This window comes from Rutidosis leptorrhynchoides, chromosome 2 (genome assembly GCF_046630445.1).
Source record: "Rutidosis leptorrhynchoides isolate AG116_Rl617_1_P2 chromosome 2, CSIRO_AGI_Rlap_v1, whole genome shotgun sequence".
In the NCBI taxonomy this organism is placed as follows: Eukaryota; Viridiplantae; Streptophyta; class Magnoliopsida; order Asterales; family Asteraceae; genus Rutidosis; species Rutidosis leptorrhynchoides.
Window position 1 is genome coordinate 364,299,450 of NC_092334.1, and position 16,339 is coordinate 364,315,788.

The window sequence follows — 16,339 nt, forward strand, 5'->3', positions numbered from 1 at the left end:
TAGCTATGTTTTATGAATTGTTTAGTTTGATTGTCTTGCTAAAGAATCAGTGTTGTTTAGAAGCAATAATGTGTGTTTTGTGAACGACATGTTAGACTGTATCCTTAAAACCTAATTAAGAATTATTGTTTACATATTTGTTTTAATGAGAAATCTTTAAACAATCAAATTGTTTCGGAGATTGTTTACAAGCAATGTTGCATGAATGTTCACAAAAAGTGATCCACCAATTATTATACATATAAAGTTGGGTAGTTAATAAAATCTTACAAAAAAGATACATATTGAATACATGTGCAAGATTACAAGGTGAAAGAGGAATTAAATTTTTTTAACAAGATGAAAACAATATTCCTAAAAGTACAATCTCCGATTCCCAAATCAAAGCGATCAAAGCAAACAAACAAACCGAAAAATGTAGCTATATATACCTGCATCAACACCCAAAACCAGAGCGGAATCGATTAAAACGCCTTCCAACCATCTACAGAATCTCTTCTTGGAGTTTCACTATCGACTCCAGTTTTAAATGGGTCGTGTGATCTGAACGGGTCACTTGATCCAAACGGGTCATCATCAAACGATGAGAAACCATGATTAAAATCAGATGAATCATTGGTACTTTGCATGGAATCGAATCTGGAGAATGATTCTTTAGGCTGAAACAGTGAATGACCGAAATCAGAATCCGCAGTACTACGCATGGAATCAAATCTCGCAAACGTTTGCGGTTGGTTGAATCCTTGATCGTACTCAGAATCTTGAGCCGAACTACGAAAAGAATCGAATCTTGAAAACGAGTCACGGGCATCACTAGGAGTGTTGCTGCTAAAAGAATCAAACCTCGAGAAATTATTGGTAAACAAGTGTTCTTCGGGCCCATCACTATATCTTCGAGGTGAGTTGGTAGCGTACATAGGAGTACTGGGGACTGAATCTGCAAAAACTGAAGCAAACGGTTGTTGAAATGTTCCTTTAGGGGAGCCAGAGTAACTGTAAGCAGGAGTGCTTGGGACTGAATCTGCAAAATGTGAAGAAAACGGGCCGGGGTTTTGGAACAAACTGTCTCCAGGTGGGGACCCACCAGCGTAACTATAAGCCGGTGTGCCGGGAACAGAATCAAATACGAATGTGCTTTTCTTGGGAAGCTCAGTTTTGATAGGATTTAGACCCCATCCATCAGTATCAAAAGAGGGAAGTTCAAGTTTACTCGCTTGATCCATATCCTGCAAAAGATTAATTTTAACTTACAATCATCATCAAGTTTAGATAACCTAAAATAGTGTCAGAAAAATTAAATAATTGAAAACCATGAAGTGAGTTGCTACAAACCTACAAGAATAGACAAGTTTCCAGCTAAGTTTATGTATATTTTAGCGTCTGATACTTCTAGATTATGTATGAATGATAAAAAAAAAAATTCCTATTTTGTGTGAGTAATTCAGTATTTTAGAAAGAAATATGTTCCAGAAATTTTGAAATACCTTAGCTTTTGTAGCATTGAAATCCCAATTTGCGTCTGAATCGTAACTTGGGTCAAAGGTACCCCAACCCACCTCATCAAAACCTTTCTCACTCGCCTGACCATCTGAATGTTCACTGCAAAAGTATCATAAACATTATTAGTTTGGGCCAATTTTACCAACAAGCTAATGTAGCCAAACAAGTCTATTATGAAAGGGGGAAGTATATGAACAGATTTACGGTTCTGTTTACTTGTCTATTAAGGGAGCAGCAGTAATTATTAATGTGTGATTTTATGCTAAAACATGGAGCTGACAATTTCGATAGTTAATGGATGAGTTGCTTGAGTTTATTTTTTTTTCACTAACAAGTCAATAGGGTATGGATATAATAAAAAACACTGAATTGAAAAGGGAACTCGTTGAAAGTTGCATAAAGTGTATACTACAGCTAACCTAATAACATATCAGCTTATTTAGATTATTAGAATAGTACGGATACATAAAATAACATATTTCTTTTAATCATATTTAACACAACTCATCTATACTAATATAATCTAGAGTAATAAAACAATTATGAATAAGCAACACAAATAATCAAGTACCTGCGGGTCTTTATGGCATGAGGTGAACCATCTTCACTAGTAGTCTTTTCATTGAATATCTTCTTAGACGGGGTTCTAGGTGACTTTATACTAGCTGGGCTGTCGGGGGGACTTTTTACTGACCCGTCCTGTTTTTTCTCATTTGATTCGCCATCTGGCGTCCCGTCCTCAGCCGCCGTCGACTTCTCAGGTTGTTGACTAGCATCTGTAGTCGTGCCATTGTCTCGGAAAGTAGATTTACTTTGAACGGGCGGCAAGGACTTTGGCTTGGGAGGTGCTATTATATTTTTCACATCAAGTGTGAGCTCTTTCACAAAAACAAATCCTGCAAGTTGCATAAAGTTTATAAGTTTCGCTAATACTATTGTGATCACCAAATAAATGTTATATGTGATAATCTGTTTACCTTCATCTTCTAACTTATCCCAATCTTCATCCCAATCAGCTGCTCCTTCTTGAATACCAGTCTGCCAACCTGAACAATTTTTTAAAAAAATAAGGAAATAAAATGATAAACTTCACCAATAAATTGACAATTAAACAAGAAATAGTAAGATGCGTAAAAGCATGTGATACCAAGAGATCTTTAAGTCAGCTTAATCTCCTTGTTTTACTTATGAATTTATTATGGAGCATATGTTAGATTTTGATAGAAAACTTGACAATGTAAAGATAACGATTAAACACAAGAAACGGTAAAAGTGGGATTACCAAAGGGCAGCTCAACCAGAGAAGTTGGCTTTCCACGCAATCCGTACATTTTGCAGCGCTCATTCAGTGTTTTTACTTGCTCCTCGAGATCGGCCTGAATGTGATCAGCACGAGCCTAGAAATCGAGAGAACATTGTTTTCAAAGTGTCAATAAGATGAACAGAAAATAACTCTTATCACAATAAAGTATTAAACAGAGTACGAGTTACCTGAATTTCATCAGGTTTTCCATCCTGCTCTAGCTTAACTATTGCTCGGTAAAGCTCCATCTTCTTATCCTGATTATATTTAATCAAATATCGCATCAGCATCATATTACTTTGGAGATATGATAAAAATGAAAAAGAGAATCATTTAAAGATAAATCATGAAAGTAGCTTGTCATTAAACCTGTATATCGCGAAAAGTGGCCTCTTCAATACTCAACTTGGAAGCTACATCTCCAGCTTGCTTGTATTTGTCTTCATATTTCTTGGAGAGTACTTCAACCTGAAACACAAATAGCATAAAGTACTCAAACAATAAACAGTTAAGTATAATTCATTTAATCGAGCATTGACATGGGCATACCTCTTTTTTATCAGTGGAAACCCTTTCTGTGATCTCGTTTAGTCTAGAGTCACATCTGCTTTTGTACAACACCTGTAATCGAAGAGTAGAACATATGATGGGTAGCAATCTTAGACGAACATTTTCAGATATATATTACTTGAAAATAACCAAATGCAATATTACATAAATTTCAATCCATTACACCAAAGTTTATGTAGCAAGATCATTTTTCGTTTGGAACTAAAACTACCAAAGATGAATGATACATTTTAAACCATAAAACTTCATTTCATTCAAATAGTCTCCAACAACATAGAAAGAGAGATTACAAGCAAATAAACTAAACTTTAATGAAAGAATTAATGATTTTGAATCTAAAACCATCTTTCATGGCTAACACTAAATCAACTTGGTAGTATATATTTATTATAGATCTAACCACACACATGAAGGCTAGTAATTATATAAAGTGAAGAGAAAACTCACAATTTCCTGCATCTTGTTTCTGTAAAATTCAATCTTTTGTTTAGCTTCCAAAATTTCTTTTTCAAGTTCACCAACCTGTCGAAGAGGAGAAACTAAGTAGTCAGAAGCATGAGTTGTACAATTTTTGCATAACTATGATGGAAAAAAAAAAATTTCTATACGCGCTACTTCTAAAGATACATAATGTACCAAAGAGCCAATGGCTTGGTGGTATCGAGGTCACCCTTACAACCTTGTGGTTGAGGGTTCGAGTCCTGCTTAGGACATTTCGTGGTGTATATATTCAGGTTAAATTTAGTTGAGTGTGTGAAAAAAAAAAAAAAAAAAAAAAAAAAAAAAAGAAAGATACATAATGTATTTAATGGACTAGTTAATTTCTTCTATTTAGTGACCATTTATAATAGTGTGCTTATAAAGTTGTACCAAGAAATACACCGTACTTTCTTCGACTAGTTCAGGAATTCAATGTTCATATGGAGCCAATCTTGGATGCAATTCAAATTCTAAACTAACCAGAAGAACATAAGGTGACACGTTTATGATATAAAGTACTCCGTATTTATTAAGAGTTAAAACATGTCTTACCTTTTTATCTGCCTCTGTTGCCTCCTGAAACTTCTGACTTAATAATTTTTGCTCCTCGTTACTAAGTTGGTCCACAAGATGCTTCTCCAATACAGGAACTGTCTGCTTACGTTGTTTAGGCGGTTCATCAGCCTCAGGAAGTGGAACTGGAACTGGACGAGGTGGTCTCGATGCAGCAGGGGTTACATGTCGTGGTCCTGTCATTCCATGTGCTTGTTGGACGCCTACAAATAAAGTTCAAAGATTTTCAATAATATTAACTGATACTAGGGTTCATAACACAACAAACATCATTAGAGAAAGTACTGCACATCCATTCAATTATACAGTTATTAATGGGTAGATTCTTGTTCCAAAAAATTATTATTATTCAACGAAAAATTTTAGTTGTAGGAATACTAGTTACATTCAATCTACCAGGTCATCACAAACTAACCAAACCTGCTTCCAACTGTACCACTTAGCTACCTCTACAAATGACATACATAAACCTGTACCTGTTGGAGGTCTCCATAATGGGGCACCATATGCACCAGGTGCTTGACCTGGCGGAGGCAACGGTGTCCCTTCAAAGATGTTGGGTGGTAGCACCTTTGGAAGAGGACGGCCTTCCCTGAACCGCTCCATAAGGTATAGAGCAATGCAAAATTCCTTCAAAGAAAGCATGCTGTCGTTGTCTTGATCAGACAAGTCCCAGACTTGCTTTAAGATCTCTAAAACAAATATAAACATAACAAAGTTCATTAGAGGATATAATAGTATTTCATTTAACCATACATAAGTAAAAATATATGACACCAATTCAAGATAAGAAAAATGTCATGGTCAGGTTTAATGTTTATATACATGACACCAATTGTGTACCGTAATACCAAAAATTCGGACTGGTGATCCGGATGCGGATAACATTAAGGGTGAAGAGACTAAAATCCATATCTTAAAAAAAAAAACTGGGAATTCATGTGGACTTCATAGCTTAATAAACTATAACAGATTAACACTACATAGGAAAAGGGTTTAAACTTCTCCATGCCAGGAACTAAGCTCCATGTCCTAAATAAGTAGCTCTCTAATATTCGTGTTAACGGTCGATTTTAAATAGTTATTCTATTCTACTTATTTGAAAAATTGACAGCAATAGAATATCTCATCTTATCTAAGGTTGTGTGTCTTGAAGTTGTGTTCGTAACTACAAAACTAAATAAAACGAAAGAAAATGAAAATTCACCTACCTCTTGGCAACTTCCAACTTAAAAACAGATTCCGCGCCTGTTCACCAGTAACTTTTCCATCTCTATCTGTGTCAACATCCATAAAGACCTTGGTATACTTTTGGATAATGGCCTGTGACATTTTTGGCCACGCTTGTGACGATTGAATGGAAGAAACATTTTCAGCTCTAACAGGCAATGTAGAAGCATTACTTCTAAAAGTTGACTGCATTTGCTGGTTCTGAACGACAGTAGGTTGGTGAGAAGCATTATTTTGAAATGGTTGACTTGGTTTAATTGGTAACTGGGTCCCACCAGGTGCAGGAATACTAGGCGGTGTGATGGGTGGCACGGTACCCACAATATTGTTCCTAACTTGAGATGAGGCTGCAGAAATATTATCACTTGATGCAAAACCACTGCTAAAATCTTTAGGTCCAGACACAGTAGATGACATACTAGTACCGTTTGTTTTGGGGGCAGTATTTTGAACTAAGTTTACAGGTCCATTTGGTCTAAGCCCAAATACATCCATGGGCATCGAAGGATTAATCCCTTTACTAGAAGGTTGAGATGGTACACCAGGTGCGGAGCTAGTTGAACCTGGAGGACGACTCATGCCTCCACCTGGCGATACATGATTGGGTCCATGTTGCGGTTGAAATGTTGTGTTAGAAGGTGGTCTCATGACTTGACCTTGTTGCGGCGTGTAGCCTTGCGGTGGGGCAATGCTACCAGTCTGTGGAGACTGAGTAGGTGGGCCCACATTTAAATTTGAACGAGGAGCGGGTAAGGCCTCAAGATTGATCTTTGGGGGAGGAATTTTAGCTGACGCAGGTCCATATAATGCTGCCTTCACAATGTCTGGAGTAAGGTCTCGTTTACTTTGTGCAACAGTTACAAGCTTCAAATAATTGTAAAACTCTGCTCGCCCAAGGTAGCCTGTCCGATTTTGATCAGCAAATGTCCATATCTACAGAATGAATGACATTGACAGTAAGAATTGACCTTTTATTAGTATTAGTATTAATATTAATATTAATATAGAGAAGAAAGGAATATAAAAAATGCACTAGCATATACTATGCAACCTTATCTTCTTAATATAATACAATCTTCAAAGTAAAAATGGAATAATATTATACATGGATGCTACCTACAGGATGCAGGTTATGTGAGACATCAGCAGAATTAATCAAACATTATTGTGTAACGTATATGTTCCATAAACATTAGATAACTGATGTGAATGTACGACCTAATCAGAACAGAACTTTTTCTATTAGCAGCTCATATGCTACTACAAACGCTTAAAATAATTGATATGTTCAACTGTTGTTGAAATTATGACTTGTAGGTGCATGCAGCAATATATAGAGAGAAAATGAGACTACACAAACCAACAAGAAAAAGACCAGTTGACGCTCTAATGGGGTTATTTGCTTAGGTAGATATCATTTTTTCCAAAATTGCTAGCTTGAGTGAAGAAGTCTACTCCCGTATCTCACCATATCATATTATCGGCTAACTTGTCAACTGTTGCTTATTCAAATGCATTAACATACAATGCCATTTTACATTAGGTTTAATGGTATGAAAATGTATTAACCGTCACACTTTTTACTGTTATATGCATTCACGTTCTATAAATTTCTATCGTGTCGTGCGTATTAAACTTTCTTACATAAATCCTTTCTGGATTAAATCAAAAAATTCACACTCATAATCACTTACCCTAAACACTCAAAATAGTTTGCTGATGATTAAAAAAACACTACAATTAGTATTGAGACAAACCACCCTGAATTTAAAGTAAATTTGTGAAAAAAAATCCACATCCAGACAGATTACAAGCCTCGGATCAATGTTGTAAAAAACCCGATTACTCCCCGATTAATCTCCGATTACTCATTTTTAAGAGCAGTCCGTTCCGATTTCCAAAATCCGTTTAATTAATCGGTCAACATGTCGATTGATGGATCGAAATCAAATTTGGTAATAAAAGTCAGTCAAAGTCAAAATTGGTCAACATTTTAAAATGAATTTAAACTAGAACTTCAGAGTTTTGGAACAAAATGAACAATTGTACACAATTATATTAAAGTTTATGTTTATGTTTATGTTTATGGTTTTCTTCTATCAACAACAACAACAACAACAACAACAACAACAAAACCCAATACCACATGAGTGGTGTATGGAGGAGGTGAGATGTAGACAATCCTTCCCCTATCCTAGAATAAAGACAAATCATTTCTCCACCCAGAGTGAAAACACTCACAAGAGTAGAGAAAGTCATCCCTCTCTTTATTCGACGGATAAAGAGATTGCTTCCGAGTGGACCTCCGGCCTTTAAGATGGAAAAAGTTTTTTTTTTTAAATATAAATAATAATAGACGCCATGGTTTTCTTCTATATTTACACAAATAATTTTTGAAATTTGATATTCAAAGGTATACAGTACAATCCGATTAATCCCCAAATTGCCGATTACTCCTTCCAAAATCCCGACCGATTAATCCCCGTATAGCGAATTTTGCAACCTTGTCTCACAAAAAAAGGTCATTTCCTAACACAAAAAAAGGTCATTTCCTAATCACTAACTCACACAGTAATTAGAATTGTGAGTATATACACACACATATCTGTCTAATATCTGTATCACCGCCAGAATTCTAGAAACTTATAAACATAAATCAAACCCTAAACTAACACAAATTCATAAATAAAAAATAGATACAGTCACTGAATACAAAGTTATATGAACTAGGGCAAAGTTGAGAAATAAGTTAGTCAAGTAGTTAGAAATGGTAACCTGCGCGAGAACAGGTTTAGGTAAACCAGAGGCTTGAAAGAAGGAAACTGCTTCAGGACCACTAACACGACCGTCTTGATCTAAATCTGCTCTCTTAAAGTACAATTCGAATTGATCCATTCGTCTTCTTTATTATTTATAAATCAGCGAATTATTTGATTACTTTTACTAATGAAAGTAAAGTAAATTGAATTCAAAGACATAAACGCGTAATCGTAGTAGCAAGATCTGTTTTTATCCAGTCTCGATCTGAAAGAGGTTTTGGTGGTTTGATTTGATTTGATTATATATGATTTGAATGAAGAGAGTGAATCGAATTGAATTGGTGAATTGCAGCAACGGAATACAAGTCTTCGGATCCAGGCTGCTCCAGCGATTTCTCTTTCGGAAATAACAACAAACAATCACCTCTCTCAAAATAATAAAATAAAATAAATTTATCAAAAATAAAAATTAAATTTAAATAAATTTATCAAAAATAAAAACTAAATTACAATTTTTTTTTTCTTCTATTAAGTTCTGAATCTGAATAATGACTGAATAGTGTTTATCTCAATAAATCATATTGATGTTTATTTTATGTGGTGAACATATTGTATAAATAATTATAGATTACCGTTTTAACCCTAGGATCAAAAACAATTTTAATAGATGTTAACCTTTTATTATTAATAATACAAAAATAATGATAATGATAATAAAAATAATATAAAAATAATAATCATTATAATAAATAATAATAATTTATTATTATTATAATATTAATATTAATATTAATAATCAATTAATATTAGTAATATAATGATAATAATACCACCGAACTATTGGTTGAGTGGTAAAAAGACTCAGTTGTTTGTGAGCATGTATACTTGAAAAAATAGGTGCAGTTTCAAATCCTGAGGGGGGAGTTTTCTCCAAAGGTTGTGCCTCTGGTATCTTTCACTTTGTGCGGGTCAAACAGTTAACCTAAAGCATTACGGGTACGCTTTGCGCGATGGATGCGAGAAGTTTCTTCCTAACAGGTGCTTGAGTGGCAAATGAGAGGATTCGATGCCGATATTGCCATTCTAAAAAAAATATAATGAAAATAATACAACAAAAAAAGTTACGTTTATTTTTATTTTTATTTATTTATTTATTTTTATTTTTTTTGCAGATCCTTCCAAATTTATAAAAATGTATATAACAAAATTCCATTAACAAAAAAAATATAAAACACACATATAAACTACATCAATAGCAAATAAATATGAAATGAAGTGTTAAATATAATTCCTAAATCGAGACATTTCTTGCAATGAGACGATTAGCAATTTCATCACGTAAATTAGCCATATATTGTGTGCTTTGAGAACCCATTGCGTTCCAGTAAATTCTGCTTCATGTGATTCATTTTCATTGCTAGTTACGTACATCTTAAATACAAGCTTCGAGAAAAAGTTTTTACCACATCAAGGTTTTTCCAGCTAACTCTTAAATGTTTCGATCGATTGGGTTGATCCATACCTAGAGATATAATTTAAACATTGATCAATCGTTCTATTTATAATGAATATAATCCTTCTATATTGGGTTAAAGCAAAAAATTGGCTAAAAACTTACACAAATGTACCGATGTCGCTCACAAACCCATTTTCGTCCTATTGTCGCCTAAAAACTTATAAAAAATGTGCTAATATAAACATTTGATAGTTTGACTTGTTAAATACTAATTTTGATCTGATAACTTTTTTTTTTTTTTTTTTTTGTCATCTTCATCATGACTGAGTTTTTCAAAAACTCAAATTGAATCAATAATTGCGAAAAAAGAATTGAAACAGGTAGCAGATGCATCGATTAAGCTTCATCAATCATCAATTTCAATCAACAAACACTGATTCAACGATTTTTGATTCGTGTTCTTCATTATGTGAAAAGTCAAACGATTTAGGTCTCTGAATTATTCTGAAACGAATTAGCAAAAAGTAAAAATGCAGAGTAGATTAGAATCACATCGTAAAACTATCTGAAAAATTTGAGGATCTAATTCGAAGAATCGAGTTCGAATTTCGAAGTCAAAGTTCGGAGTAAAAAGTCAAACGTTTTCTCATAAATCAAATTCGTGAAATCTGTGGTGTTTTAGGTTATGCAATCGAATGTCGAAGGTTAGAAATCAGATTTGAAGCATTTTTCATGAAGGGATCATAGCCAGAAACACATCGATTGTCAAAATCAGTTTTTTTTTTTTTTTGGCTCACTCGTAACCGTTTCCCTGTTCATGTTTGATTTCTCAGTTTTTGATCTTGTTTACTCCCGATTCTTCACAAATGAACTTAAACGAGGATGCTGAAAGCTTTAGATATCAAGTTTGATTTCATAATTTGAAGAATTTTGATATGCTAGTTTGATGAAGATGAAGATGAAGAACAAGATGAAGTTATTCATGATGAAGATGAAGTTAATCATTTTTAACCGGTTTAGCCGGTAGCAAGCCATTTTTAACGACCCGTCCTAATCCATCTGGACGAATACATTACATTTGGTTACATCGCGAGGTACTTGACCTCTATATGATACATTTTACAAACATTGCATTCATTTTTAAAAGACAAACTTTCTTTACATCGAAAGTTGACGGCATGCATACCATTTCATAATATATCAAACTATAATTGACTTAACAATAATCTTGATGAACTCAACGACTCGAATGCAACGTCTTTCAAAATATGCCATGAATGACTCCAAGTAATATCCTTAAAATGAGCTAACGCACAGCGGAAGGTTTCTTTAATACCTGAGAATAAACATGTTTTAAAGTGTCAACCAAAAGGTTGGTGAAGTTCATTAGTTTATCATAATCAGTCATTTCCAATTATATAATAGACCACAAGATACTCATATTTAGAAAACAATCTGTGCATGTCTACTCCTGCTATAAAATCATTCATATGAAGAACACCGGAACCTTTCAAAACAACTCACCAACGGTAGCTAATGCGTAGTGCAATGACAAAATCGTCTCACCGTGGTAGTTAATACAATATAATTTTACAACGGTAGCTAGTGCGTAGTGCAATGCAAAATCATCTCACCTGTAGTGACCCGAACTTTTCCATGTTTATATATATTAATTGAGATTGATATTTACATGACTAAATTTTTCCAACGTGTTAAGCAATCAAACTTGTTAAGACTTGATTAAATGAAATAAGTTTCATATAGACAATTGATCACCCAAGTTGACCGGCGATTCACGAACGTTACAAATTTGTAAAAACTACATGTTGTGGTATATATAGACATATATATATATGGTTGACATGAGATTATGATGAGTAAGTATCTCACTAAGTATATTAACAATGTGTGATATACATAAGAAATGAGATTACTAAGTTAAGAAACTCGAAATGATATATATAACGATTATCGTTATGATAACGTCTACTAAATACATATGTATCATATTAAGATATTGATACACTATATTTAACATGATAAAATTATATTTAAATATATCATTAAGTGTGTTAACAATGAACTACATATGTAAAAACAAGACTACTAACTTAATGATTTCGAAACGAGACATATATGTAACGATTATCGTTGTAACGACATTTAAATGTATATATATCATATTAAGATATATTAATATATCATAATATCATGATAATATAATAATTTAACATCTCATTAGATATAATATAACATTGGGTTAACAACATTTAACAAGATCGTTAACTTAAAGGTTTCAAATCAACATTTACATGTAACGACTAACGATGACTTAATGACTCAGTTAAAATGTATATACATGTAGTGTTTTAATATGTATTCATACACTTTTGAAAGACTTCAAGACACTTATCAAAATACTTCTACTTAACAAAAATGCTTACAATTACATCCTCGTTCAGTTTCATCAACAATTCTACTCGTATGCACCCGTATTCGTACTCGTACAATACACAGCTTTTAGATGTATGTACTATTAGTATATACACTCTAATGATCAGCTTTTAGCAGCCCATGTGAGTCACCTAACACATGTGGGAACCATCATTTGGCAACTAGCATGAAATATCTCATAAAATTAACAAAATATTAGTAATCATTCATGACTTATTTACATGAAAACAAAATTACATATCCTTTATATCTAATCCATATACCAACGACCAAAAACACCTACAAATACTTTCATTCTTCAATTTTCTTCCTCTAAGTGATCTCTCTCAAGTTCCATCTTCAAGTTCTAAGTGTTCTTCATAAATTCCATAAGTATAGTTTCATAAAAATCAATAATACTTCCAAGTTTGCAAGTCTACTTCCAAGCTTTCTAATCCATTCCAAGTAATCATCTAAGATCAAGGAACCTTTGTTATTTACAGTAGGTTATATTTCTAATTCAAGGTAATATTCATATTCAAACTTTGATTCAATTTCTACAACTATAACAATCTTATTTCGAGTGAAAATCTTACTTGAACTGTTTTCGTGTCATGATTCTGCTTCAAGAACTTTCAAGCCATCCAAGGATCCTTTGAAGCTAGATCCATTTTTCTCATTTCCAATAGTTTTATCCAGAAAACTTGAGGTAGTAATGATGTTCATAACATCATTTGATTCATACATATAAAGCTATCTTATTCGAAGGTTTAAACTTGTAATCACTAGAACATAATTTAGTTAATTCTAAACTTGTTCGCAAACAAAAGTTAATCCTTATAACTTGACTTTTAAAATCAATTAAACACATTTTCTATATCTATATGATATGCTAACTTAATAATTTAAAACCTGGAAACACGATGAACACCATAAAATCGGATATACGCCGTCGTAGTGAAACCGGGGGCTGTTTTGGTTTGGATAATTAAAAACTATGATAAACTTTGATTTAAAAGTTGCTCTTCTGGGAAAATGATTTTTCATATGAACATGAAACTATATCCAAAAATCTTGGTTAAACTCAAAGTGAAAGTATGTTTTTTCAAAATGGTCATCAAGATGTCGTTCTTTCGACGGAAATGACTACCTCTTTAGTAATTGACATGTAACTTAAATTTCTGACTATAAACCTATACTTTTTCTATTTGGATTCTTAAATTAGAGTTCAATATGAAACCATAGCAATTTGATTCACTTAAAATGGATTTAAAATGAAGAAGTTATGGGTAAAACAAGATTGGATATTTTTGATCTTTTTAGCTACGGAAAATGTTTAACAAATTTATACAAATCATATCCTAGCTAACTTATATTGTATTATACATGTATTCTAATATATTATGTAATCTTGGGATACCATAGACACATATGCAAATGTTTTGACATATCATATCGACCCATGTATATATATTATTTGAAACAACCATAGACACTCTATATGCAGTAATGTTGGAGTTAGCTATACAGGGTTGAGGTTGATTCCAAAAATATATATACTTTGAGTTGTGATCTAGCCTGAGACGTGTATACACTGGGTCGTGGATTGATTCAAGATAATATATATCGATTTATTTCTGTACATCTAACTGTGGACAACTAGTTGTAGGTTACTAACGAGGACAACTGACTTAATACACTCAAATATTTAAAACATAATAAAAATGGTTGTAATTATATTTTGATCATACTTTGATATATATGTACATATTTGTATAGGTTCGTGAATCGATCCGTGGCCAAGTCTTATTTCCGAGGAAGGAAATATCTGTGAAAGTGAGTTATAGTTCCACTTTTAAAATCTAATATTTTTGGGATGAGAATACATGCAGGTTTTATAAATGATTTACAAAATAGACACAAGTACGTGAAACTACATTCTATAGTTGAATTATCGAAATCGAATATGCCCCTTTTTATTAAGTCTGGTAATCTAAGAATTAGGGAACAGACACCCTAATTGACGCGAATCCTAAAGATAGATCTATTGGGCCTAACAAACTCCATCCAAAGTACCGGATGCTTTAGTACTTCGAAATTTATATCATATCCGAAGGGTGTCCCGGAATGATGGGGATATTCTTATATATGCATCTTGTTAATGTCGGTTACCTGGTGTTCACCATATGAATGATTTTTATCTCTATGTATGGGATGTGTATTGAAATATGAAATCTTGTGGTCTATTGTTACGATTTGATATATATAGGTTAAACCTATAACTCACCAACATTTTTGTTGACGTTTAAAGCATGTTTATTCTCAGGTGAATACTAAGAGCTTCCGCTGTTGCATACTAAAATAAGGACAAGATTTGGAGTCCATGCTTGTATGATATTATGTAAAACTGCATTCAAGAAACTTATTTTTGATGTAATATATTCGTATTGTAAACCATTATGTAATAATCGTGTGTAAACGGTATATTTTAGATTATCATTATTTGATAATCTACGTAATGCTTTTTAAACCTTTATAGATGAAATAAAGGTTATGGTTGTTTTAAAAATGAATGCAGTCTTTGAAAAACGTCTCATATAGAGGTCAAAACCTGAAATATTCCGTTCATATTGATTATAAACGTTCCATATTAGTTGATTTCGTTGCGAGGTTTTGACCTCTATATGAGACGTTTTTCAAAGACTGCATTCATTTTTAAAACAACCATAACCTTTATTTTATCAATAAAGGTTTCAAAAGCATTACGTAGATTATCAAATAATGATAATCTAAAATATATACTATTTACACACGACCATTACATAATGGCTTACAATAGAAATATATTACATCGATATATGTTTCTTGAATGCAGTTTTTACACAATAGCATACAAACATGGACTCCAAATCTTCTCCTTATTTTAATATGCAACAGCGGAAGCTCTTAGTATTCACCTGAGAATAAACATGCTTTAAACGTCAACAAAAATGTTGGTGAGTTATAGGTTTAACCTATATATATATATATATATATATATATATATATATATATATATATATATATATCAAATCGTAACAATAGACCACAAGATTTCATATTTCAATACGCATCCCATACATAGAGATAAAAATTATTCATATGGTGAACACCTGGTAACCGACATTAACAAGATGCATATATAAGAATATCCCCATCATTCCGGGACACCCTTCAGATATGATATAAATTTCGAAGTACTAAAGCATCCGGTACTTTGGATGGGGTTTGTTAGGCCCAATAGATATATCTTTAGGATTCGCGTCAATTAGGGTGTCTGTTCCCTAATTCTTAGATTACCAGACTTAATAAAAAGGGGCATATTCGATTTCGATAATTCAACCATAGAATGTAGTTTCACATACTTGTGTCTATTTTGTAAATCATTTATAAAACCTGCATGTATTATCATCCCAAAAATATTAGATTTTAAAAGTGGGACTATAACTCACTTTCACAGATTTTTACTTCGTCGGGAAGTAAGACTTGGCCACTGGTCGATTCACGAACCAATAACAAATATGTACATATATATCAAAGTATATTCAAAATATATTTACAACACTTTTAATACATTTTGATGTTTTAAGTTTATTAAGTCAGCTGTCCTCGTTAGTAACCTACAACTAGTTGTCCAACGTTAGATGTACAGAAAAAAAATTGATATATATTATCTTGAATCAATCCACGACCCAGTGTATACACGTCTCAGGCTAGATCACAACTCAAAGTATATATATATTTGAAATCAACCTCAACCCTGTATAGCTAACTCCCTCATTACTGCATATAGAGTGTCTATGGTTGTTCCAAATAATATATACACATGGGTCGATATGATATGTCAAAACATTTGCATACGTGTCTATGGTATCCCAAGATCACATAATATATTATAATACATGTATAATACAATATAAGTTAGCTAGGATATGATTAATATATATTTGTTACCAATTTTCACGTTGCTACAACAAGAAAAATTATCCAATCTTG

At 32.8% G+C, this 16,339-nt stretch overlaps 1 protein-coding gene across 1 annotated transcript; it reads right to left on the reverse strand.

Annotated features, from left to right (window-relative positions):
* Positions 1-208: 208 nt before the first annotated feature.
* Positions 209-8,696, reverse strand: LOC139888960 (uncharacterized). The gene is made up of 13 exons (XM_071871939.1): positions 8,432-8,696; positions 5,638-6,589; positions 4,903-5,118; positions 4,406-4,629; positions 3,821-3,895; positions 3,353-3,424; positions 3,173-3,271; positions 2,992-3,060; positions 2,783-2,897; positions 2,478-2,546; positions 2,072-2,396; positions 1,485-1,599; positions 209-1,226 (listed from the first exon to the last, which is right to left on the reverse strand). The coding sequence occupies exons 1-13, from the start codon at positions 8,549-8,551 to the stop codon at positions 465-467; spliced, it is 3,213 nt and encodes a 1,070-aa protein (XP_071728040.1). The 5' UTR covers positions 8,552-8,696; the 3' UTR covers positions 209-464.
* Positions 8,697-16,339: the final 7,643 nt, after the last annotated feature.